The sequence below is a fragment of the Vicia villosa genome, unplaced genomic scaffold, assembly GCF_029867415.1.
Source record: "Vicia villosa cultivar HV-30 ecotype Madison, WI unplaced genomic scaffold, Vvil1.0 ctg.002165F_1_1, whole genome shotgun sequence".
In the NCBI taxonomy this organism is placed as follows: domain Eukaryota; kingdom Viridiplantae; phylum Streptophyta; class Magnoliopsida; order Fabales; family Fabaceae; genus Vicia; species Vicia villosa.
The window spans coordinates 252,537-275,368 of NW_026705858.1; the positions used below are offsets into that span (position 1 = coordinate 252,537).

The window sequence follows — 22,832 nt, forward strand, 5'->3', positions numbered from 1 at the left end:
CACGAACTCAAATATGTAACTAACACAGATTTATATTAATTACATCTAATGAATTAACTATAAAACGTGAAGAACCCTAAAATTTGAAAATCAAATTAAATGACTATACTGAAAGATAAATGGATGATGATAGAGGGTTTTTAATCCTCTGATGATGCAGAATGAAATGGTATTGAGTTTTATCACAAAGAGTGCCTAAATTAAAGAGGTGGATTTCAAAAACTTACCTCTGAAACTGAAGGTCGTGATGATGATGGAGAGCTTCTGGCTTTGAGTGAATGATTGCAAAAGCTTCCTGGGACCTTGTTGATGCTATCTGGGCACTTGGATTGCTTTGAAAACCTCTGAACTGATCTACCTGACCCCTCTTGCTTGAGCTTCAAGTAGGAATTGAAGATGATGATTCTACAGCTACAGATGAGCTGCGACCATCTGGATAGCTTCACTACACTCCAAGGAAATTGTTTGAATGCTTGGACTTGCTTGACACCCTCTAATTTGTTCTACAGACCTCCAGCTGCTCGAGCTCCAAAATGAAAGTGACTATGGTGTTCTTGCACTTACAGAAGTGATCCAGGTGCTTGGATCACTTCTAATGAACCTCCTTGAGATGTTAGAAAGCTTACTTTCAAAAGAAAAGCTCTGGTTTGAAGAATTCGATTCTTCTTGCCAAAGAACTCTTGAAAACTATAAGCAAGAGGGTGAGAAGGAGAAAGCAAGAATTAGAGTTGCTTTGGTGTGTCTAATACTGAGGAATGCACTTGTATTTATAGGAAAAGATCTTTGTACAGATTGAAGAGAGTAAGCTTGCTTAGCGAGGTAGCTTTGGTTTCTTGGCCATGAAGAAATTCAAGGAATCTTGCAAATGTAATGATGGAAAACTCGAGCTAGCCCCCCATACATTGATCTTATATGATCTTAGGGGACATTTATGATGCATAGGAGTGTTCCAATTAGTTGGTGAGAAGATTCCTTTGGTGATTCATCCATTTGCCATAAATTTCCAAATGTAATCATTACATAATCACATGTTCTTGTTTTGGGAATATTCTCCAATCCTCATGCCATGGTGAAAATGAATGCATGGCATCTTTACTTATGTGTTATGGGTCGTGTAGCATCAATTAGTGGAGTCATTTGCACAAATTTGCAAAGTTTCAAAATGGTACATGACCTATAATTTCACTTCATGAGCCCTAATTTGAATCATCATAACTCTTAGCTCAAAATGAATTTGGAGAAGGTTGAGCACAATTTGGAAATCCCTTAACATGTATTTCAATTCATTAGTTTGGAGTTTCTTCAAAATCATTTTGGAAAATTGTGAAAAACAGGCCCAGAGTTTGAAGAAAACTAGGTTAAAACACATAGAATTTTTCTATGTTTTTTATGACCTATAACTTCCAAAGTTCATATCTCTTAAATGATTGATCTCTTGAAAAAATTTCCCTTGTGAGAAGTTGTTTTATTTGATGAGATCTAAAACTTTCATGTTGGAAGTTTTTTGAGTTGTGTAGGTGAAATTTTGAGATCCATGAACTAGGTCAAAATGCACTAGTTTGACTTTTTGTTGACTTTTTGATCCTTGATGAGTTTTCTTGATTTTATTCGGTTTAATGACTTCAATAATCATATGTTGATGATATTTATCCTTAAAAGTCATGTTTTGACCAATAATCTTAAAAGTAAAAGGTGATCTTGTACAGTTGACTTTTTCCAGATGAAGTGAAATCTTGGACTTTGGTAATGAATCAAGTTCTCCTCCTCAAATAAGTGATATGAATGGATTATATTAAGGTAATAGAAGTTATTGAGTCATGTTTTGAGTTTTGGATCCATGTACTGATTAAAAGTTAACTGCCCAGGTGCATTAGGTCAAAAACCCTAATTGTCGACCAGATGAAATTGATGACTGTAGATCTTGAATTGAGGTACAATGCTAAATGGATATTGTTATATGGATCATTTGAAGATGATTGAATCCTTTGAGTGATGTCCTGGAGCTTTTAGGGTTTCCCAAATATGGTCCCTCATTTCAGTCCCTGATGGGCTCAAAACCCTAGTCTGGTGATCTGAGCAAACCTGAGTCTTGATGACTGGTTTCTAATCAATCATAGGTGAATGAATGAATCATTTGAGTCTTGTGATTGTTTTAGAGACCATTCCCTTTATTGATTGATCCTTTGCCTGAGCTATTTGGTCTTTGAACATCCTCGATTAAGTACCAAATGGATAGGTGATTGCTCTGAGTACTTATCTTGAGTTTGATGAAATATTTGGAGGTATGACATCTCAGGGAGGGTCAAAATTAGGGTATGACACACACCAATTTGCTAGCTGTTGCAACACTCTCATTTGAACTAGGAGCCAAAACAAGTTCCAATTCCCACAAGTGGTTCCATTTCCATGATTTAAAACAACAAAAGGTTGTTAATCAACTGAAACGACCATTAACAAAACATTCTATAAATTTATCCCAAGATATCATATCTAATATCAATATCGAACAAATCAGTCTATTCTTAAATCATAAGTTTGTAATTACTAATACAGTGCTGAAAAAAATGATGTTGCTAGAGCATTGTTCGTTTCACATGATTACTAACAATTACCGACGGGAACGATGGCTAAAGCCATAACATTCTTCTCTTCCAACTCTTCTCCAGATGGAACCGTATCATCCATATTCTAGTACTAAAATCAAAATGAAAGAAAAAACATTAGGGAAGGAAAAAGAAAGTATGCTAAATGTAAAACAACTGTAATATCCAAAAACAGAGCACACACAAAAAAAACACAACAATTACCAAAAGACCACGTGGTGGTTGTACTGGTGGTGCTTCTACCACTACTATTACAAGTTCAGACTATGGAGGGGTGAGAGCGTATGCCTCTCTTGTACTTCTAGTTCCTTGTTATACTACTCAATAGCCAAAACTTCTTTTGGAAAGACAATTTGTTGTCAATGGATTGTTATAAATTAAAACTAAAGAATCACTTAGTAAAATTTCTTTAATAGAGCTTGAAGGAGGCATAACTTAAATCAGCTAAAAGCATTAGTTCATTAATATTGAAAATTTTGAATGTATTTGACCAAGAAAGTTTATTCATTAGCTTATTAACATTAAAAAGACATTGTCACTCATTCATACACAGTCATATTTAGAACCCAGGATTCAGTATATTTGATTATTCAAGCATTACAAACTAAGAAATTCCTATGAAGAAAAGAATCATAAAAAACATATGGTTTGAACTTATCACTGACCCACACATGGCGCTGTTGAGGATGAGATCGTTCCAAGGTAATCTGGTTCGGCGGAGTGAGGTAAAGCGCAATAGCTCCACTGAGAGATTCTGAGTAGAGAAAGGAATGAAGCGAGGGATCGAAGCGAGAGCGGAAGGATTCAAAGAAGAGGATACAGTCATCGTCGACAGGGTTGATTTCAGGGATATGAGTGATTAAACCGTCGAAGAAACCATAGCTTTGGTGGTCGATGGCACAAGTGGCAAAACCGGCCTTAGCGAAGTAAACAGCAGTGAGTTAGATAGGCCAGTTGGACTCACCGACGAAGCAATGGACAACGGCGAGGGTTCCGATGAGGTTAGTTGGAGAGAGAGAGAGAGAGAGAGAGAGAGAGAGAGAGAGAGAGAGAGAGAGATCCACCACTAAGTGAAGAGTTTGAGGCCTCTAGGGTTGGTAACATACTCAGAGGAGCGAGTCACTGAGTGGCGAGTGTAGAACTCGTCTGGAGTGAGGGTGCCGAAAGGGCTGTGGTTGTAAGTCGCTACAATTGAAATGAGCACTTTGGATCAAAGAAGACAAAGGGAAAGTTAATCTTCAACGAGAGAATAGGAAAGGAAAATTTTAGATCTAATGAGAGAAAAGAGAAAGTTCGACGACTTTAGGGTTTTTTTGTCTTAATTTGGGGGAAAGGAGGGAGTGAATTGATTTGGGGGAAAAAGGAGTTAAAAGGTGGAAGAAATAAAAGGTGTTTTTTTTTCATTGGAGAGGGAAAATGAAAATTGAAAAATTCAATGGGGCGCACACACTTGAAATATTTTCCATCCGGTTATTTATAGTAAATTTATTGATTTATCAACTATAATTGAAGTTTTTTTATTTTTTTTATACAAAAAATTTCAGCATAAAAAATTAATTTTAATAAAATATATATTTTTATAGTAAAAAATTAATTATTTAAGAAATTTTTAATATTATATTTGTCTAATTAAAATTTATGCGACAATATTATTATAAAGAAAATTAATTTAATTTTATATAAATAATATATTAGAGAGGGAATATTTCCCTCACAAAAATATCTAACACTTTATGAGAGAATTTGTGAGGGAAATATTGGAAAAAAATAACATCCATCTGAAATTCCTTCACTAAATTTACTTTTATCAACTTTGTGAGGAATTTAATGAGGGATTTTTTATAACGGAAAATTTCCTCACAAATTTCTTCAGTAATTCTTGTCTATTTATGATTTATCAGTTATATAGTTTTCCCTCACTAAATCCTTCACAGTCATTGAAGGATTTATTTCCCCCATAAATTTCCGTCCCTAATTTGCATCTTTTAGTAGTGAATGTCAAATTCATGTAAACCAGTTTATATAATATTCAAATTAAAAATGGAAAACCAGTTTATATATTTTATTTTATTTATTCTTAATTAGTTAATTAGAGTGGTGATTAGTGAAGGAAAGAAGAACTTATTAAATTCATTGGGATGAACGATTGGTAATCTGTGTTTTGTTGTTTAACTGTTCTGGTGTAGCAATTCTTTTGAAGCAGATTTTGTCTTGGTTTTAGGGTATTTTATTTTAATTTATTTTAGTTGTGGTTGTAGAGTTCTAATACAAATTTATCATGGATTCAGATGTAATGTTTTTAGCACACCTTGTACTATTTAATTGAATTTTACTTTTTGGCTTTTTTAAAAAAATTGTGATGAAGGATTGGTGTTGGTGTTCGAATATAATAGGATAAAAAATGATGCGTGCCTATGAATTTTGTTCCCCTGCACTTTTTCGTCTCTTTAAATTAAGAAAGGTACAATTTTCTTATAAACCAATGTTGGTTGAAAACCTGTTTTAAACCGAATTGAAACTATTTTGCATTTTTAAATTGGTTATTATAAAAAAATGGTTTGGTTTTAAAACTAGAACCATTAAAATGGATTGGTTCTTGAAATTTGGTAACCATGCACACCCTTAGTTCTATGCAACTATGTGAGTAAAATAGAAGTGTTTATCTGTGAATTTGATAGTTGTCTAAGAGATTTAAATAATAAGATAACTACGTTTTTGGTTGCAGGAATCTCCATCTAAAAAGTTTCAACCTTCAAAGAATGTAATTGGCTTTTGTACTTTTTATATGCACTCACATTTAGTATTCTAATTTTTAAGGTTGTTGCATCATTATTCTATGGAATTTATGAATCTTTTTTTGCAGACATAATTTAAGGCGAATCTACACAGCGAGATTCCCCAAATTTTGGCGTCGTGATTGGATAAACTGTCAGCAAAGCGGCAGGAAGTTGTGAAAATGAGCCTGAATTATTTCTTGTGAGGGAATATTTGAGTTTCAATGGTTCTCCACAACCATGTTATCAAATTGCAGAGCCATGGCCACAATGGCCGATATACATGGCGGTTTTTGGACTTGCTGCAATTTTAAATATTGGCCGCTATTGCAGGTTTTTCTGCCATAATCCACAATATTGTCCCAATAAACGACACGAAAAAGTACAGAAAAATTGTTTCCTGCAAATTTTTATCTCAAATCTACATGGATACAGAGTATTTCTAGTAGTAGTAACGATCCCAATGAATTCATGACACCGTAGCAACAGAAATTGCGAAAGACTTCAATTGGGTCCATTTTTTTAAAACCTTATATCAACATAAGTTGTTATTTCTCTTCAAAATTAACGACACAGATAAGACGCCTTAGTATATATAGATAGGTAACAAAATACCACTACGAGTTGCTTAATTGCTTAATTTCAACACATATTTTCCTGATCGACAAGGTCCTAAATCTACTATTTTTTGTATTCAAGGGTTTATGTATTAGGTCTTTAAATTTATATTAACAACATTTAATTACTAATTTTATATTAGTAAGATAATTAATCTATTATAATTTAGCTATGGACCAGTAAGCATAATAGTTGGCTTAATAAACGAAAGTTGTTTGAAGTCAACTTTCCACACTTTTTAAAGCCTACTTATGATATGAATGTCTAACGGTTTTGTTCATCATACATAACACTGTAATAAATACTTATTGTAGAGAAATTTTAAAACTGTTTTCTATAGTATAACAATGACTCAGGCAATGGCTTGGGCTTTAACGGTTCAGACGTTGTTCTCAAAAGATTAAACACCATTTTTTTCACTTACAACACATTTGAGAAGTAAAATTTTCCTTTAATTACAACACAATTGAAGCATGTTTTAGCTTCTATCGGCCTTCTTGAATACTACTTTCAAGTTGCACACTTGAAGAAGCTGTGTTAGATAGGTTTTTACGTGTAAAAAAGGTTGGTTGTTTAGGAACTGATAGGAATGTAGTTTCATTGTCTAGCATGGTCACAACATTTGACATGTGTGGACGATCATCTGGCTCATCTTGTACGCATAAAAGTCCTATTTGTGAACACCTAATGATTTGGTAAGCATCATAAGTATCACATAGAGATGAATCCATTAAATCTTGGAGTTTTTCTTCTCTCCATAGTGTCCAGGCCTGGTATGAAGACAAATATCTCAATAAAAGTTCAATTGTAAAAGATAAGAAATGAATGTAAAGGGTGGAACATACATAACCCAAAAGGCTTGAAATTTCTCTAGTCCGATGAAATCCCATGTTCTTTTTTCCACTAATGATCTCAAGCAAGACAACACCAAAGCTGAAAACATCTGATTTTGTAGAGAATTGTCCTTCTAATGCATATTCGGGAGACATGTATCCACTGTACACAAAAGCCACATATATGCAAGTAGTGATTAGTACGTATCAAAACAAAGCATGTTGAGAGATTCATAATAACAATATTAGCTTAACATTATTTTTTTTCCAATAAAATAATTATATTTAAAAAATAATCCATATGTGTATGAGGAAGCCAAAAATAGGAGAAAAAATATTAAGAATTGAACTTACTATGTCCCGACAACTCTCTCAGTATTTGCTTCTGTTTCCTTGCCTCCAAATATTCTTGCCAATCCAAAATCGGATATTTTTGGTTGCATCTCCTTGTCTAGAAGAATGTTGCTAGTTTTTAAATCTCGATGAATAACTCTAAGTCTAGAGTCTTGATGAAGATAGAGTAGTCCACGAGCAATTCCGAGAATTATATCAAACCGCATTGGCCAATCCAAAATTATGCTTTTTGCAGGATCTTCGAATATTTTAGTTTTCCATTAAAAAAAAATCAATATTTGGTATAAATAAAACACTTAAAAACCACATCTAATAAAAAAAGAGATTTAGGAACCAACCGAAGATCAATAAGTCCAAACTCTTATTAGGCATATATTCATAGAATAGAATTTTTTCTTCTCCCTTTATGCAATAGCCGCGTAATTTAACAAGATTTCGATGTTGGAGTTTGGCAATCAAAACAACTTCATTCTTAAATTCCTGTAAACCTTGTGATGACACACTTGAAAGCCTCTTCACTGCAATTTCTTGACCACCTTGTAGTGTACCCTAAACAAAAAAATTGAGACACTATATTAAAACTAGATAGTAATGATGTTAGTGCATTATAATTTCTGATAACAAGGTAACTTGTTAAAATTGTAATAAATGATGGTATATTTCATTAATTCTCAAAAGATAAATTACAACATTTATATAACTTGTTGGTTAAGTAATCAACCTAACTAATTAACTAACCATAGTTAGTTAGTTAGTTTGTTAATTTAAGCTAGTAACAAAATTAGTCTCAAACTAACTAGCTAAGGTATATACACACACAAGTCTATAGTGTATGTATATATATATATATATATATATATATATATATATATATATATATATATATATATATATATATATATATATATATATATATATATATATATATATGAAATTAACTACTTTATTTTAGTATATATCCATACAAGAGTGTATAGTATAACTACTTCACTATACTATTTACATGCACATGTGTATAGTAAATCTACTTTAGTGAACTATATACCCGCACAAGTATATAGTATAAATGAGATGAACTATATATCTGTGCGGATGTATTAATGGAAATGCTATGTTCAGGATTTATCAAACAACAATCTCCCATAATACTAAACATATATTATTCCTAGTTGTTCCTTCAAATACACATAGTAATACAACACACATCTTCCTCCCCTTCTCTTCAAGGCTATTTTTCCAAATTAAATCATCATGATCATCACCGATAACTATTTTTTATTTGTACAATAGGAAATGGAGCCTTATTTTACATGAAAACATAGCATGAGGTGCTTCTTCTATAAGTTTTTTCACCACACCAATCTATATTTGAATAGCTTGTCCATTATGCCTTTTTCTTATTCACATTAGATAAAAAATAGTATGCTTAGCAACATGGTTCCTTTTATGTACCTTAGTATTCTCCTTACAACCACTTGGTGTGAGTTATTAGACTCACTCGTGAACCTAATAGTAATACTTACTGCATAGAAGATGTTAGGTTTTCTATTGCATAAGTACCTCAATGATCCCAAAATATGTTTGTAGATGATTTTTTCTACCTTATCTTTATCAATGTTAGTGCATTTAGCATCAAGTTTTTCATATAAACCTTCATTCCGAACAGGTTCTTTAAAAAAATTACTAATATCACTCGCTTTATCTAGTGTGTCTTGTCACTTCCAAATCTCTCTATCATTGAAAATCACATTTATGCTGATGTACACCATCTTATCCATATGATTGTATAATTTATAAGCAAATATATGGAATGATATTTTATGAATGCCATGCTATCATTTTTGTCATCCATATTTTTATTTGACAAGTATGTACTTGAAACATACTGATCCAAACATATTGAGATATTTCACACTTGACTTTCTTCCACAATAAGCTTCTTTAGACATTTTCATCTTCAACTTCTCGGAGGATCATTTGTTTAATATATATATATATATATATATATATATATATATATATATATATATATATATATATGTGTGTGTGTGTGTGTGTGTGTGTGTGTGTGTGTGTGTGTGTGTGTGTGTGTGATTTTGTTGATTGCTTTTATAATATATGAGGCATGTTCTTGTGATTTAGCATACTTCTGACCATGTTTCTTCTCTCTCTTATACCATTATGTTAAAGATAATATGGTTAGGTAACTTCATGTCTTATACTCTCCACTACCATTTGTCCTCAAAACTTTTATTACATTCCCACACTCCTTCTCAGGCAAGGTTTTGAAATTCTTGAACACTTCAAGTACTCCACTTTTAAATTTGATGGTATACAACCACAACATTCTAGTATGTTCATTAACAAAACATATGAAATGATTGCTTCCTAGAGATGATACTTCATAAATACACATATATATCATAGTGCAAAACCTCTAGTGATTCATTTGATCTCTTGGGTATGTCTAAAGCTTTGCTTACCCTATACTTAATAGGTTACACATCATCCCGAGAACATAGAGTATCTTTTAAATAAGTGCATTCTTCCCATCCTTTCTTTTGATAACAATGTCACATATGCCTTTCAGTGCATAGTAACTACTATTTGCAAGTCTGACATGTTTTCTTGCTTGAGTCAAAAGGTGCGAGTCATTCCCTGTGCCCAGTCCTATGATTTGAACATCCTGAATTAAGACACCTTAACTCACACATAGGATTTCCGTAACGGATTTTGGCAATTAATAAAACAACTTCTGAATCATAGATATCATCATGAGCTATATGGGCATGTGATTCTTCTTCCCATATTTCTTTTGCCAACATTCATCATCAAAATAACCAAGCTTTTCATAACTGTACCATTGCACCTTTCTCTTATCAAATTCTTTCTTCTTTGATTGGTTGGTTCCAAAGCCTCCCCTCTCTTGGAGGACTAAACTTTATCATCAACCATTGTTGGACCAATTTGCGTTCTTCAATTTTTCTTTTTGAACTTCATGTCATGACCATTTTTCTTCATCACCAAAAATGACAAGACATCTTGAACTGATCTCTTAGTCCCTCTATCAATCATATTTAGTTCATGATCCTTTAATGAAGTATGAGTTATTTTATCTTCCTGGTCTTCAAATATTTGGATTCTCGAATTTTATAAAACCAAATCTTGAACTCAAAGCTTATATCACTTTCTTAACTACTTGGTGATTAGTGATAGTCTTACCACATGTTTTCATTTGATTCACCACTATAATCAATTTTGAAAAGTAACCAATTATCTTTTCATTGTCTTCCATAGGCATTAGATCATACTTTCTCCTTAAAGATTGAAGCTTCGCATTTTCTTCACCATCATGGTACGTACTTCTCTAGGATATCTCATGCCTCCTTTGATTTTGATACCTTTGAAATCTTTTCAAAATGATGATCGTCCCAATATTTTTAATATAGAACAAAGTCTTGCAATCTTTCTTCTTCGAACCTTTATATGTGACTTTGTGTGCATATGTGGGTTCTTCACCCAGTTCTTCATAGTCATTATTTACAATCTCAATCACATCTTGAGATTCACGCGATGACTTCATTAAGGCACTCCATCTTTTCCCAGTTACATCCATCAAGTATCAAGATGTTCGAAGGAAATCTATCATTTGTATTCATGTTTGTTGCAAGAACCCTTGAAAAATTAACACACTTCACCAAGGATTTCCCAATTTAGTGATCCCCTCACAATTCTCTTGTGTTTCCATTTGACAGAACCAAACCCTTGATGTCAGTTGTTAACACAACGAGATTTCTAGTGCAACAAAGTAACTTATTAAAATTGTACCAACTAGTGGCATATTTTTTTAGTTCTCAAAACAAAATTTACAACATCTATCTATATAGCTTTTTCGTTAAGTATTCAACCTAATTAAGTAACCACTTGTTAGTTAGTTAGTTTAAGCTAATAAACATACTTAGTTATAAACTAACTAATAATATTTTATACTTACACGAATGTATAGTATATATGCGAAACTAACTATTTCACTTAACTATATACTCGTTCTGGTGTATAGTACACTATCCATAGTATACTACATACCTGGATGGATGTATAGCAAAGATGAAAATGCTATGTTCAGTAATTATCAAACAAAATTCCCCCATAAACAAACTTTACATGAAAGATAAAATGGAGGGAAAATCAATCACCTTATAAACTGGTCCATAACCACCTTTACCAAGCTTATTTGCATCTGAAAAATTATTAGTTGCCGTCACTATGGTCTCAAAATCAAAGTAAGGAACCTCTATTCCTTCATTATCATTCTCTTCCAATCCCTCCATGTCTATCAAGTCCTTCACATGCCTTTCACTGTCGGTAAAGTGCCCTCTAATGTTTCTCTGAATGCTTTCCTTGTCTAAATCATATAAGGAAAATATTAGACAAGATTGAACATTTGAACTCCCATAGATTCTAAAATTTGAAAAACAATAATTAAAATAAGAAAAGAATAACCACCTTGCTTAACCATAAGAGCTATTCTCCGTCTGCATACATAAACCAAAATAACGATGCATGCTAGAATAACCACAGCCGAAAGAGTTAAGCCAAGAATCAAAGAGAAAGAAGAGCTTGCTTTTGTGGAGTGTTTTGTAGCATTAGGAAAGTATCCATGTTCTGAAGAATCTGCTGAGAACAAATTAACCCTTGTTTAACTTCAAACTTAACTTATAGTCGAAATTTTAGCAAGATAAGGAAATTTGCAATATTGTTATATTACATGATTATAAATACTTACTCTGAAGAAGATGCTAAACAAAAAACACAACAATGGTGATATAAATATAATTCATAATATTCTTAATTACCTGATTCTTATTTGGCGAAGCCTAAATTGTGCTTTAAAATGTTGTGACTAATATAAAGGTGATATAAAATAAAAAAAATCCGAGTGCTTACTTTGGATACAGCTTAAGAACTTGCCACTCCAATGATAGTTTGCATTGCAAAGACACTTTCCATTACTACAAGTAGAATCTTTCCAGCCATGGCAGCCAGTAACATGATCACAAATGGGTTCTTGGGACGGCGAGTCCCAACTAACTACTACCTGCTCAGAGCACTGATTCTCATTAGTCAAGTGAAACGGTGAAGAAACATCCAGATTTTCTGCGCGGTTTAATTGATCACCACAATATTGACTAAAAGAATTTTTCTCATTAAAAATGGTAAATTGTCTTAAATCTGGATCTGTTATAGTATTTCATTAGCAATTTTATCTATTTTGTCATTTTCCTTATTTTGTCAATTAAGTGAGTTGTCACAAGTTGTTAGTAGTGGTGACATGTGAGTGGTAATTGTAACCAATGGTCTCTATATATCCGTTGAATGAATGAAAAGGAAAACACACCATTATCAATCAATTATATTTCTCTCTTCCCAATTCTTGTTCCTCTGCTATTTCTATTATCAACAGGTTACATTCTTTCTATTGTGACCTCTGATTCTAGAAGTGGGTATTACCGGTTATCCCTAATATCCAAAGATTGGTATCAATTGGTATCAGTCCGGTACTCCATGGCGTCTCCGTCAAGCTCTTTGAACGAACTTGAGCAACGCCTTGAAGAGCGTCTTACACAGCTACAACTTCAGCGAAATGCGGACATGGAAGAATTACGCTCATTATTGCGTGCTCAAGCAGATCAAGGTTCACCGACATCTAACACTCGGCAAGGATCTCACAACAATCGTAACACTGCCCCAAACATTTATGCAACTCGCATCTCGAAGGTGGAGTTTCCTCGCTTTGATGGGAAGAACATACGCGACTGGTTGTACAAGTGTGACCAATTTTTTTTGTTGGACGAAACTCCGGCAACGTCAATGGTGCGATTGGCGTCCATTCACCTTGATGGGTTAGCTTTGCAATGGCATCTAAACTATATGCGTCAGAAGTTCGACATCTATCCTTCTTGGCAACAATACATCACCGATGTTACAGCTCGATTCGGCGATATCTATGAAGACCCCCTTTCGTCGTTGCTCCAGGTAAAACACACTGGGAAAGTTCAAGAGTATATTGACAATTTCGAACTCGCTCTCACTCAGGTTACTCTGATTCCTGAACATTCTCTCAGTATTTTCTTAGCTGGTTTGGATTATCATACACAGATGCACGTTAGAATGTTTAATCCCACCACAATTGCTCATGCTGCAAACTTGGCGAAACTCCACGAAGCTTCCCTTGCTTCACCTTATAAACCTACTTCTCGTTTCTCACTATTCACAAAAAACCAGGGTATCTTGAGCAAACCCAATACAACCACTGTTTCATCTCCTGCTACACTACCTACCCTGACTCAAAATGCCAACCAAAGACCAAATAACCAACGCCAAACTCGCACTTACTCTGCTCATGAGATGGCTGAACGTAGAGCTAAGGGCCTTTGTATGTTCTGTGATGAACAATTTACCCCTGGTCACCAACTCAAACATAAACGCTCTCAGTTATTAGTACTTGAGATTGATGATGATGAGTCCCCTACGGAGGGTTCTATTGATGAGACAACGGTAGTTGAAAATGATTCTTCTCTAGTTTTTGACAATCCTCAACTATCTCTACAGGCCCTTACTGGAATTGCAAATTTTCAAACGATGCGTGTTACGGGTTTACATGACAAGAAGCTGATACACATACTCCTCGATAGCGGCAGCACCCACAACTTTTTAGACTTGGAAATTGCTAAGTCCCTAGGGTGTAAGCTTGAAGCCATCTCTCCTTTATCTGTAACCGGTGGTGGTGGCCACAAATTAGAGGCTGCTTTTATCTGTCGGGATTTTAAATGGAAGCTTCAACAAGTTCAATTCACCACTGATGTAATTGTGTTACCTCTTGTTTGCTGTGACCTCATTTTGGGTATTCAATGGTTGAGATCCTTGGGCCCCATACTTTGGGATTTTGATAAACTTCAAATGGAATTCACCACAAGTGGCAGGAAGTTGGTGTTAAGAGGTGCTAGAACTCCACATCTCAAGGTCATCAATAACAAAACATTTGCACAGGCAGTCCACAAAGGTGCTGAACTATGTTTTTTATCCACTACCACTGACTCTTATTCCTTAGACATACCAACTTGTTATACCATGGCACCCTCTGATCAACCAAGTCCTTTACCGGCTTCGATTGCTCAGCTAATTCATCAGTATGCAGATATTTTTGCTGAACCTACTACTTTACCTCCTATTCGCAATGGTTTTGATCACAAGATTCCTTTTAAGGATGGATCCCAACCTTTCAACTTACGTCCCTATCGTTTTTCAGTGGTACAGAAAGATGTGATTGACAAAATTGTTCAAGATATGCTGGATCAAGGTATTGTCCAACACAGCAATAGCCCTTTCTCTTCACCAACAATTCTGGTCCGCAAGAAGGATGGCTCATGGCGTCTCTGTGTTGACTTTAGAAGACTAAACGATTTGACAATCAAGGATCGTTTTCCTATTCCATTAATTGAAGACTTAATGGATGAGTTACATGGTTCTACCATTTTTTCTAAACTCGACATGAGATCAGGTTACCACCAACTGCGTATGGCTCACGGTGAAGAGTATAAAACAGCCTTCAAAACTCATAGCGGACACTTTGAGTATTTGGTAATGCCTTTTGGCTTAACCAACGCACCCGCTTCTTTCCAAGCTCTCATGAATCAGGTCTTCAAACCTTTCCTTCGCAAATTTGTTATTATTTTCTTTGATGATTTGCTAGTATACAGCCAGTGCCTTGAGGACCATTTTTCTCATTTACAATTGATTTTTCAAACCATTAGGGAAAATCAGTTATTTCTGAATCAACCTAAATGTGGTTTTGCTTTGCCTAGGGTAGAGTACTTAGGCCATTTTATAACTAAGGAGGGTGTTTCTACTGATCCTCACAAAATTCAGGCAGTCACTTCTTGGAATATTCCTACTAATCTTAAACAATTACGAGGATTTTTAGGATTAGCTGGCTACTATCGTAGGTTTGTGAAGGATTTTGGCAAAATTGCAAAACCTTTGACTGACTTATTGAAGAAGGATAGTTTTGTATGGAAGGATGAGGCTACACTAGCCTTTAACACTTTAAAACAGGCATTGGTTAGTGCTCCTGTTTTAAGTCTACCCAATTTTGAAAAGAGGTTTACTATTGAGACTGATGCATCTGGCACAGGAATTGGGGCTGTACTAATGCAGGACCAGCATCCTATTGCATACATTAGTAAAGCTTTGGGCCCCAAGCAACAGGCCATGTCTGTGTATGAAAGGGAACTATTAGCCATTGTATACGCAGTCCAAAAATGGAGTTCTTACTTAGCACATGCTCCGTTCACAATCAAGACAGATCAAAAAAGTATCAAATATATGTGGGATCAGAAACTTAACACTCCCTTTCAACAGTTGTGGGTTTCCAAATTGTTGGGCTTTGATTTTGAAATTCTGTATAAGGAGGGATCTTCCAACATGGCTGCCGATGCTTTGTCAAGAAAGGCAGGTGCTGAAATGCTGGCCTTACTTCTCACTAATGCAAGCAATGACCTTTGGGAATCTATCCAAATTGATTGGAAACAGGATCCTCACCTCAATAAAATCATAACTGATCTTCAACAGAACCCACAGTCTCATGCTAAATTCACTTGGGTCAGAAATGAATTAAGAAGAAAAGGAAAGTTAGTTGTTGGCGCTAATCCTACAATCAAGGAAAAAATTTTACAATGGTTGCATAACTCTGCTGTAGGTGGACATTCTGGCCGAGATGTCACCGCAAGTCGAGTTAAAGCCATTTTTTATTGGCATGGCATGACTAAAGACATCATTACTTTTGTTAAGAATTGTGGCATTTGTCAACGCAATAAACCAGATCTCGCTGCGTACCCGGGGTTATTACAACCTTTACCTATTCCTAATCAAATATGGACTCAAATCAGCATGGATTTTGTGGAAGGATTACCCCAGTCAGCTGGCAGACAAGTCATCTTTGTGGTAGTTGATCGCCTTAGTAAGTATGCTCACTTTATGGCTTTGGCCCATCCTTATACCGCTTTGGATGTTGCGCAAGTTTTCCTGGATTCAGTGTTCAAACTCCATGGATTACCTGAAACTATTACATCTGACAGGGATCCGATTTTTCTTAGCAATTTTTGGCAAGAATTTTTCAAACTCCAAGGAGTCGCATTGCACAAATCATCCGCGTATCACCCTCAATCAGACGGGCAGACGGAGATCGTGAACAAATGTTTAGAGACTTACTTGCGGTGTATGTGTTCCGACCAACCGACTCATTGGTTCAAATGGTTGTCGTTAGCCGAATGGTGGTACAACACCAATTTCCATTCTGCCATTCGTACCACTCCCTTTGAAGTAGTGTATGGACAACCCCCTCCAATTCACTTACCTTACTTACATGGCACTTCTTCCAATTTGAATGTTGACAGATCATTGATGGCTAGGGAAGAAGCCATCAAACTTCTTCATTTTCATCTCCAGCGAGCTCAAAACAGAATGGTGCAACAGGCTAACAAACATCGCAGCGACCGTGTGTTTGTTATTGGCGACTATGTTTATTTGAAGCTTCATCCTTATAGACAAGTTTCTTTGAAAGCTCATGGTGTTCACAAATTACTTCCGAAATTCTACGGTCCTTTTGTCGTGGAAGATCGCATTGGCGCTACTGCATACAAACTACAGCTCCCTCCATCTGCTTCCATTCATAATGTTTTCCATGTTTCTCAACTGAAGCGGTGCCCCAACCCGCAAGGCCAAATTGTGCAACATCTTCCAGTCGAAACGCATGCCGTTTCCAAAATCCCTGTTGCAATTCTTGACAGAAAAATGGTGAAACGTGGGCGCATTGCTGCTACTAAGGTGTTAGTTCAATGGAAGGATCTTCCTAGGGAGAAAGCTACTTGGGAGTTTTATTATGACTTGCTAAAAAAGTTTCCTAACTTTCACCCATGAGGACATGTGTGTTCTTGAGGGGAGGGTATTGTTATAGTATTTCATTAGCAATTTTATCTATTTTGCCATTTTCCTTATTTTGTCAATTAAGTGAGTTGTCACAAGTTGTTAGTAGTGGTGACATGTGAGTGGTAATTGTAACCAATGGTCTCTATATATCCGTTGAATGAATGAAAAGGAAAACACACCATTATCAATCAATTATATTTCTCTCTTCCCAATTCTTGTTCCTCTGCTATTTCTATTATCAACAGGTTACATTCTTTCTATTGTGACCTCTGATTCTAGAAGTGGGTATTACCGGTTATCCCTAATATCCAAAGATTGGTATCAGGATCTACACGGATAACTCTGTAATTAACATTGTTGTCATTGCCGGTGAAGCTAAGTTGACCCATTGAGGCGTTGCATCTAAAGTTGAAGTATGTTGGGTCTCCACAATTGGATCCGGTACTAAGAGGATAAGGGACTGTGTTTGCACCACAGGGCTCACAAGTTCTTGGAGTTGTTGCTGCAAAAGTGAATAAAATGAATCTTCACAATTATAAATATGTTTGTTGAGATACAAAAACACAAATTCAAAACACAACATACCTAAGTCTGATTTATCAACGACGACAAAGAGTCTGCGACCATTCTCCCAATTACTATACTCTTCTTTAAGAGTTGTTAAACTATGTGTCCAGATCCAACACGTTGAAGGGTTAAACATATGAATAAGAGGTGGAGCATATGAATAAGCCTGACACGGTGGGCAAGTGTTAAAGCATGTTGATTTGCAATCTTCTTCTTTATCTACTGTTACTTCATTATCCGGGCTTCTTGTTTTAATCATTGTCAAGTTCAAGAGCGCCGTGTCATTTACGTTACATGATGGTAAGTGTCTCCTCTTACATCCTGCCATGTCTTCTTGGGAAGAATTTTTCGCTACAGAGTTATCATTGTCAAATCCAGGCAAACATTTGCATACCTGGTCATTGTCGTTACATCTAGTAAAGTTTCCGCAAGAATTGTATCTTAAACATTTGGTTTTTGGCTGCTTCCACTTAACTGATGAATCACCTTCCAGCAAATTGTCCACCCATTGTAACACACCTGTTGAGTTGAGGAACAACCTTGTATTGTTTAATATAGGCAAGCTGAAGTTGGTCAACAAGTTGTAAACATCTGAGCTAATGTCATCCAATTGATCATTATTTAATTTGAGATTCCTTGTATCGTACAATTCGCTCTCCCAATAAAGTTGGTCTCTATTTGAGATGATGAAACGGTTGACCCCATTTTGTTTCGTAAAACTGAAATTTCCACTTCCTGGGTCATCACCACTTCTCCAACTGGTCAGTTTCATATTGCCATCCATCTTCATTCCGAGTAGGAACGTGTCGGTTGGATTCTCAAAACTCTCCCAGAGTATCACTTCCTTGTGTCCATCATCATCTAGTAACACAAGGTTACCAGAATCCATGAGTTTCACTGTCCTGTTTTTTGGCGAAGAATTAGAAAAGACTTTGACTTCGGATTTGGATGACCAGTAACTTGTTTTAGAACCAGATGTGTCTTCAACTACAAGATTACCATCTTCAGCTATTTTGACAACTCCAGTTGAACCAACAGCTACAGGGTTGTCTCTATTGGCAACCCACACAACAATTTGTTTTTGAGGTTGTTCTAACCCCTCTTGCATGTGATACCATATGCCTAAATAGCTTTGTGAACCACTGGTGATGTTAGGAGTAAAAAATCCTAGTTCAAATATTTTTCCAGCTGAAACAAGGTTGGTATCATTGCCTATGATCTTCTGGCCAGCATTCAAAGTGTCCCCTGCGAAACACGTTGGAGAAGAACATATTAGAAGCCAAAAAGCATACATGTTGAAGAAGCGAAAAACAGTTCTCATCTTATTTGACCTGAAACTTCTCAGATCAAATGTCTCTTCGGGCCTTCCACACTCACATACTATTACTACCTACCATTTTAGTTTGACCCTTTTCTTGTTTTTTTATCAATGTCTTATCGAGTGAAGGTCGCAGCTAGACATTGAAAAATAAACACCGGGCCCAACCTATTCACCGACAGGAATAATAGTTAGACCACCAGGTGGTTTTGAATATTTTTTAATAGTTATAGAGTGGTCTCTTTTATTCCGTACCGTACCGACTAATTCATCCGAGAGCATTACTGTCTCACGTAGCTTTCGAAAGTTGCTCTTAGGCTCCTTCAAACTCAGAACCTCAAGGCTATGTTTGGGAGTTTGGAGGGGAAGGGAGGGGAGGACTTTAAAAAATAGGAAGAATTGGGTGAAAAGGGTAAAAAAATTTTGGGTAGGAGGGTTTTGGAGGTTTTGAGTTTATTCATAACACCAAAAACCTCATAAAATGGGGAACTCAAAAATTGTATTGTATGAAGGTTTTGAAGGATTTTGAAGGACTTACATAAATTTTCCAAATATGTTTTAGGTTGTTATAGTATTATGAAAATTAAAGATTTATTAATGATAATGACTCTTTTATCATTCTAAACAAAATCATTGTTTCAAAAAATGTCAAATATTTTCCTATATTTTTTTAAAATTTTATTTTTGGAAGTCTTCCCCTCCCCTCCAAACTCCCAAACATAGCTCAAGGGGATTGAATGAAGTGGATTAATTTGTGTTGAAAACAAACATGTTGAATGAGAAATGAGTGGGGTCACTTGTAATAGTTTGTAAAATTTTATTGGTTGTTGTGATTGTTTATATTTTTATCCCATCTTAATTATTTGGAGTAAATTATTTTATAGAAAATCATTTTTTTTCATCAAAATTCATCATTTTTTTTGTCTAGAAATAGAGCCTTGGTTCATTTGATTTGGACAAAGGAAAAAAATTCATTTTTTCTCTCTAATTTTTCTATTTAGCCTTCAATAAATTCTTGTTTGTGAGTTGAGTTTATTGTACTAAGTAAATTATGTGTTTCATTTTAGGTGTGTTGTGTGTTTAGTGTATTGTATTGAATTTTAAGGTTTTTGTAATTTTATTTGTTTTAATAATGACTATCCTTATATCTCGTCTTTATTACTTGCAAATAAAAAAATTTATTAAGAATATAAAATTAGAAAAATAAAATTAAAATAAATTATTTAATTGAAAAAAAATTAAAATAAAATATTTAAGTCTTAATTATTTTAATTTAATTTCAATCGACAATTGTTATTAATATATAATCACAAAAACATAAAAGAAAATAAAAATATGAAATAAAAGTGGTGGGATAGGATGTTGAATTTTATTACACAAAAATCATTGTAGTGAGTAAAAGTTGAATGAGTGTTGAATTATTAGGTGGAAGAAAGAAGATGATGTGGAGTGTAAAAAGTGAAAAAGGAGGGTGTTGAATATGTAAATCATTGTACATACTCTTATATGTGGATTCTCAAAGAAAAGTTCAAGAGAAATAACATATCTATTATTGAAATAAAATTTTTAATGTTGTAAATAAAATTTTTATAATTATTTTTAGGATTAAATATGTTTTTGGTGTTTATAAATATTTTAAATTTTTTTATCTCTATGAAAAAAATAACATATTTAAGTTCATAAAAAAATTTTATGCATACAGTTTTAATCTTTTGTTATTTTCAAAAAATTTAAAACCATTTAATTATTTTTTAATTTTTTAATTTTTGAATAATTTTTTCATACATGTTCAGAATACTGTAAAATATTTTCTTAAAAAATTTTAGAACTTTTAAAATAGATGAATTACATATGAATTTTTTAAAATTTTTAAAAAAATTAATGATAAGAGTAATGAAAATATCGACTTTGAAATTAAATTTTGAGTTTTGTTTTTTCAAGAAACTTTTTAAAACATTATAAACATATCTATAAGATAAGCATTCAAAAATAGACATTGGTTTAATAGTAGAGACTAAAATTACTTGCATAATAATTTTGTAGGGACCAAAACATGTCATTTAGTTGTATAGGGACCAAAAACAAAATTTAATATTTATAAGGAAAAAAAACATATTTAACCTTTATCTTTATTAGCAATATTTGGTTTAAACTTATTGAGATTATAATGGTCTATTTAAGAAAAGTATTCGTTGTATAATTTTCACAACATTAAAATATATAAGATATTAACATGTATATTTTTCATTGTAAAATAAGTTTTGTTTTTATTTTCCAAGTAAATCATAGAGATGTTTATGTAGGTTATCCGATATGCGACGAACTGTCCGTTGAAGACTCGAATTTTATGTGAGTTAAACCAATAAACTCGACTTATAAATAAGCTATATTGTTGTTCAAACTTGACTTTTTGTAGGTTACTATTTTTTAGACCCCAAATATTTAGTTGCTCAAGTTACTAACTGAATGAGGAAGAAATGAATGTTTTAGATTTTAAAGAGTGTATACATTGATTACGATGTTTGTCCCCATTTTATAGGTGAATTCTAAGGTTTTCTTGAATCTAGATCTTCATGTGTAGGCCAAATTACTTAGTATTACTCGTTATGACATCTAACAGTCTTTACTCTATCACTTACTTTGATCATGTGCATTCTTAGTGGTGAATTGTAACACCCCAAAAATTTAGATTAATTATTTAATTAGTTATTGAATAAATTTAGCGTGATTATATGAGTCCTTATGAAGTATTTGATGTTTTGGTGATGATATGTGATGTTTTGGTGATTTATGTGATGTTCATGTGTGTTATGAGGATTATTGAGAATTAAGAGCATTTTAGATAATTAGAATAATTAGTTAAGATTAATTTAATTAGTAAAATAGAACAATATTAGTGTTAGGGATGATAAGGGCAAGATAGTCAATTCAAGGGGCTTAGTGAGGGCAAAAGGATAAAAGCTATATTAGGGGTCCAAGGGTAAAACAAGGAAGAGTGTGTGTTAGAGTTCATTCTATGCAATCGTGAGATGTTTGGAAGAACGTTGTGAAAAGAAGCTAGGGCACAAGGAAGAACTCAAAGAGGAATTTGTAGAACGCGAAGAGGAATTAGAATCAAGCTCCAAATCTAAGATAAAGGGAGTTTATCTTGATTATTATAATTGGCTTAACTATTAGATAGTTGTAGGATTGTTTTTGGGGTTTGTTGAATGCAGTATAGGGCAAGCAACGAAAAAAGATTTGGAAATATTGATCCGGGATTTATCGTCCTCAGAGATGGAGAGATGCCATTCAACAGTTTCTACGGTTTCGAGCTTGGGTTTAAATGAGCAAAAAGTAAACAAAGATATAGACAGGAAAAGAATAAACACATTCTTAGAAGAGAAATAACTTATCAGGAATGTAAATATATTCACTCTTCACAAACATACACTTACCAACCCGTTATACTCAACCTTCGATACTCATCTATGTTATCACGTATCTCTCACATAAGCGTCCATCTCTGGAGCACAAACGAGATCATCTCACAACTAAGGTTATCTCTAACACAAAGTCACGAGAACATCCATGTTCTCGCGTCGGCGATCTCTCGCGCGCCGCTCAAACACGAAAGCATTACGTACAGATACAAACGGTGAATGCTAGCTCTAAATCTATCTCTAGAGTTCAGAACCAACAGATTATCATCCTAGATAAAGATTCAAGAAGTTTATCTCTAAAGCAACTCAAATCTTCAGCACAGAGCAAAAATCCATAACAATATCAACACGGATTT

The 22,832-nt window shown here is 34.2% G+C and overlaps 2 protein-coding genes and 1 pseudogene across 3 annotated transcripts; all 3 read right to left on the minus strand.

Moving 5' to 3' along the window:
* Positions 1–3,082: 3,082 nt before the first annotated feature.
* Positions 3,083–4,069, minus strand: LOC131638081 (uncharacterized; annotated as a pseudogene).
* A 2,022-nt stretch (positions 4,070–6,091) lies between these two features.
* Positions 6,092–12,416, minus strand: LOC131638085 (G-type lectin S-receptor-like serine/threonine-protein kinase At4g03230). 2 transcript variants are annotated; one of them, XM_058908638.1, is made up of 7 exons: positions 12,130–12,416; positions 11,689–11,856; positions 11,379–11,587; positions 7,521–7,731; positions 7,183–7,420; positions 6,841–6,991; positions 6,092–6,765 (listed from the first exon to the last, which is right to left on the minus strand). In XM_058908638.1, exons 2-7 carry the CDS (start codon positions 11,699–11,701, stop codon positions 6,481–6,483), a joined length of 1,107 nt encoding a protein of 368 aa, XP_058764621.1. In that variant the 5' UTR covers positions 11,702–11,856; positions 12,130–12,416; the 3' UTR covers positions 6,092–6,480. The 2 variants fall into 2 exon arrangements, with proteins under 2 accessions (XP_058764621.1, XP_058764622.1); XM_058908639.1 differs by having other exon boundaries at positions 11,689–11,859.
* Positions 12,417–17,180: 4,764 nt separating this feature from the next.
* LOC131638084 (G-type lectin S-receptor-like serine/threonine-protein kinase At4g03230) lies at positions 17,181–19,170 on the minus strand. Its single transcript, XM_058908637.1, has 2 exons — positions 17,755–19,170; positions 17,181–17,671 (listed from the first exon to the last, which is right to left on the minus strand). The coding sequence occupies exons 1-2, from the start codon at positions 19,055–19,057 to the stop codon at positions 17,445–17,447; spliced, it is 1,530 nt and encodes a 509-aa protein (XP_058764620.1). The 5' UTR covers positions 19,058–19,170; the 3' UTR covers positions 17,181–17,444.
* Positions 19,171–22,832: the final 3,662 nt, after the last annotated feature.

Excerpts from the sequence above, each read along its gene's own strand:
- LOC131638085 (XM_058908638.1), bottom strand. Across the intron at positions 6,992-7,182 it reads GAGAGAGTTGTCGGGACATA|TGGATACATGTCTCCCGAAT; the intron begins GTAAGTTCAATT and ends TTTTGTGTACAG. Across the intron at positions 6,766-6,840 it reads TTTCAAGCCTTTTGGGTTAT|GCCTGGACACTATGGAGAGA; the intron begins GTATGTTCCACC and ends TCTTCATACCAG.
- LOC131638084 (XM_058908637.1), bottom strand. The coding sequence starts at position 19,057 with ATGAGAACTGTTTTTCGCTTCTTCAACATGTATGCTTTTTGGCTTCTA. Across the intron at positions 17,672-17,754 it reads CGTTGATAAATCAGACTTAG|CAACAACTCCAAGAACTTGT; the intron begins GTATGTTGTGTT and ends TCACTTTTGCAG.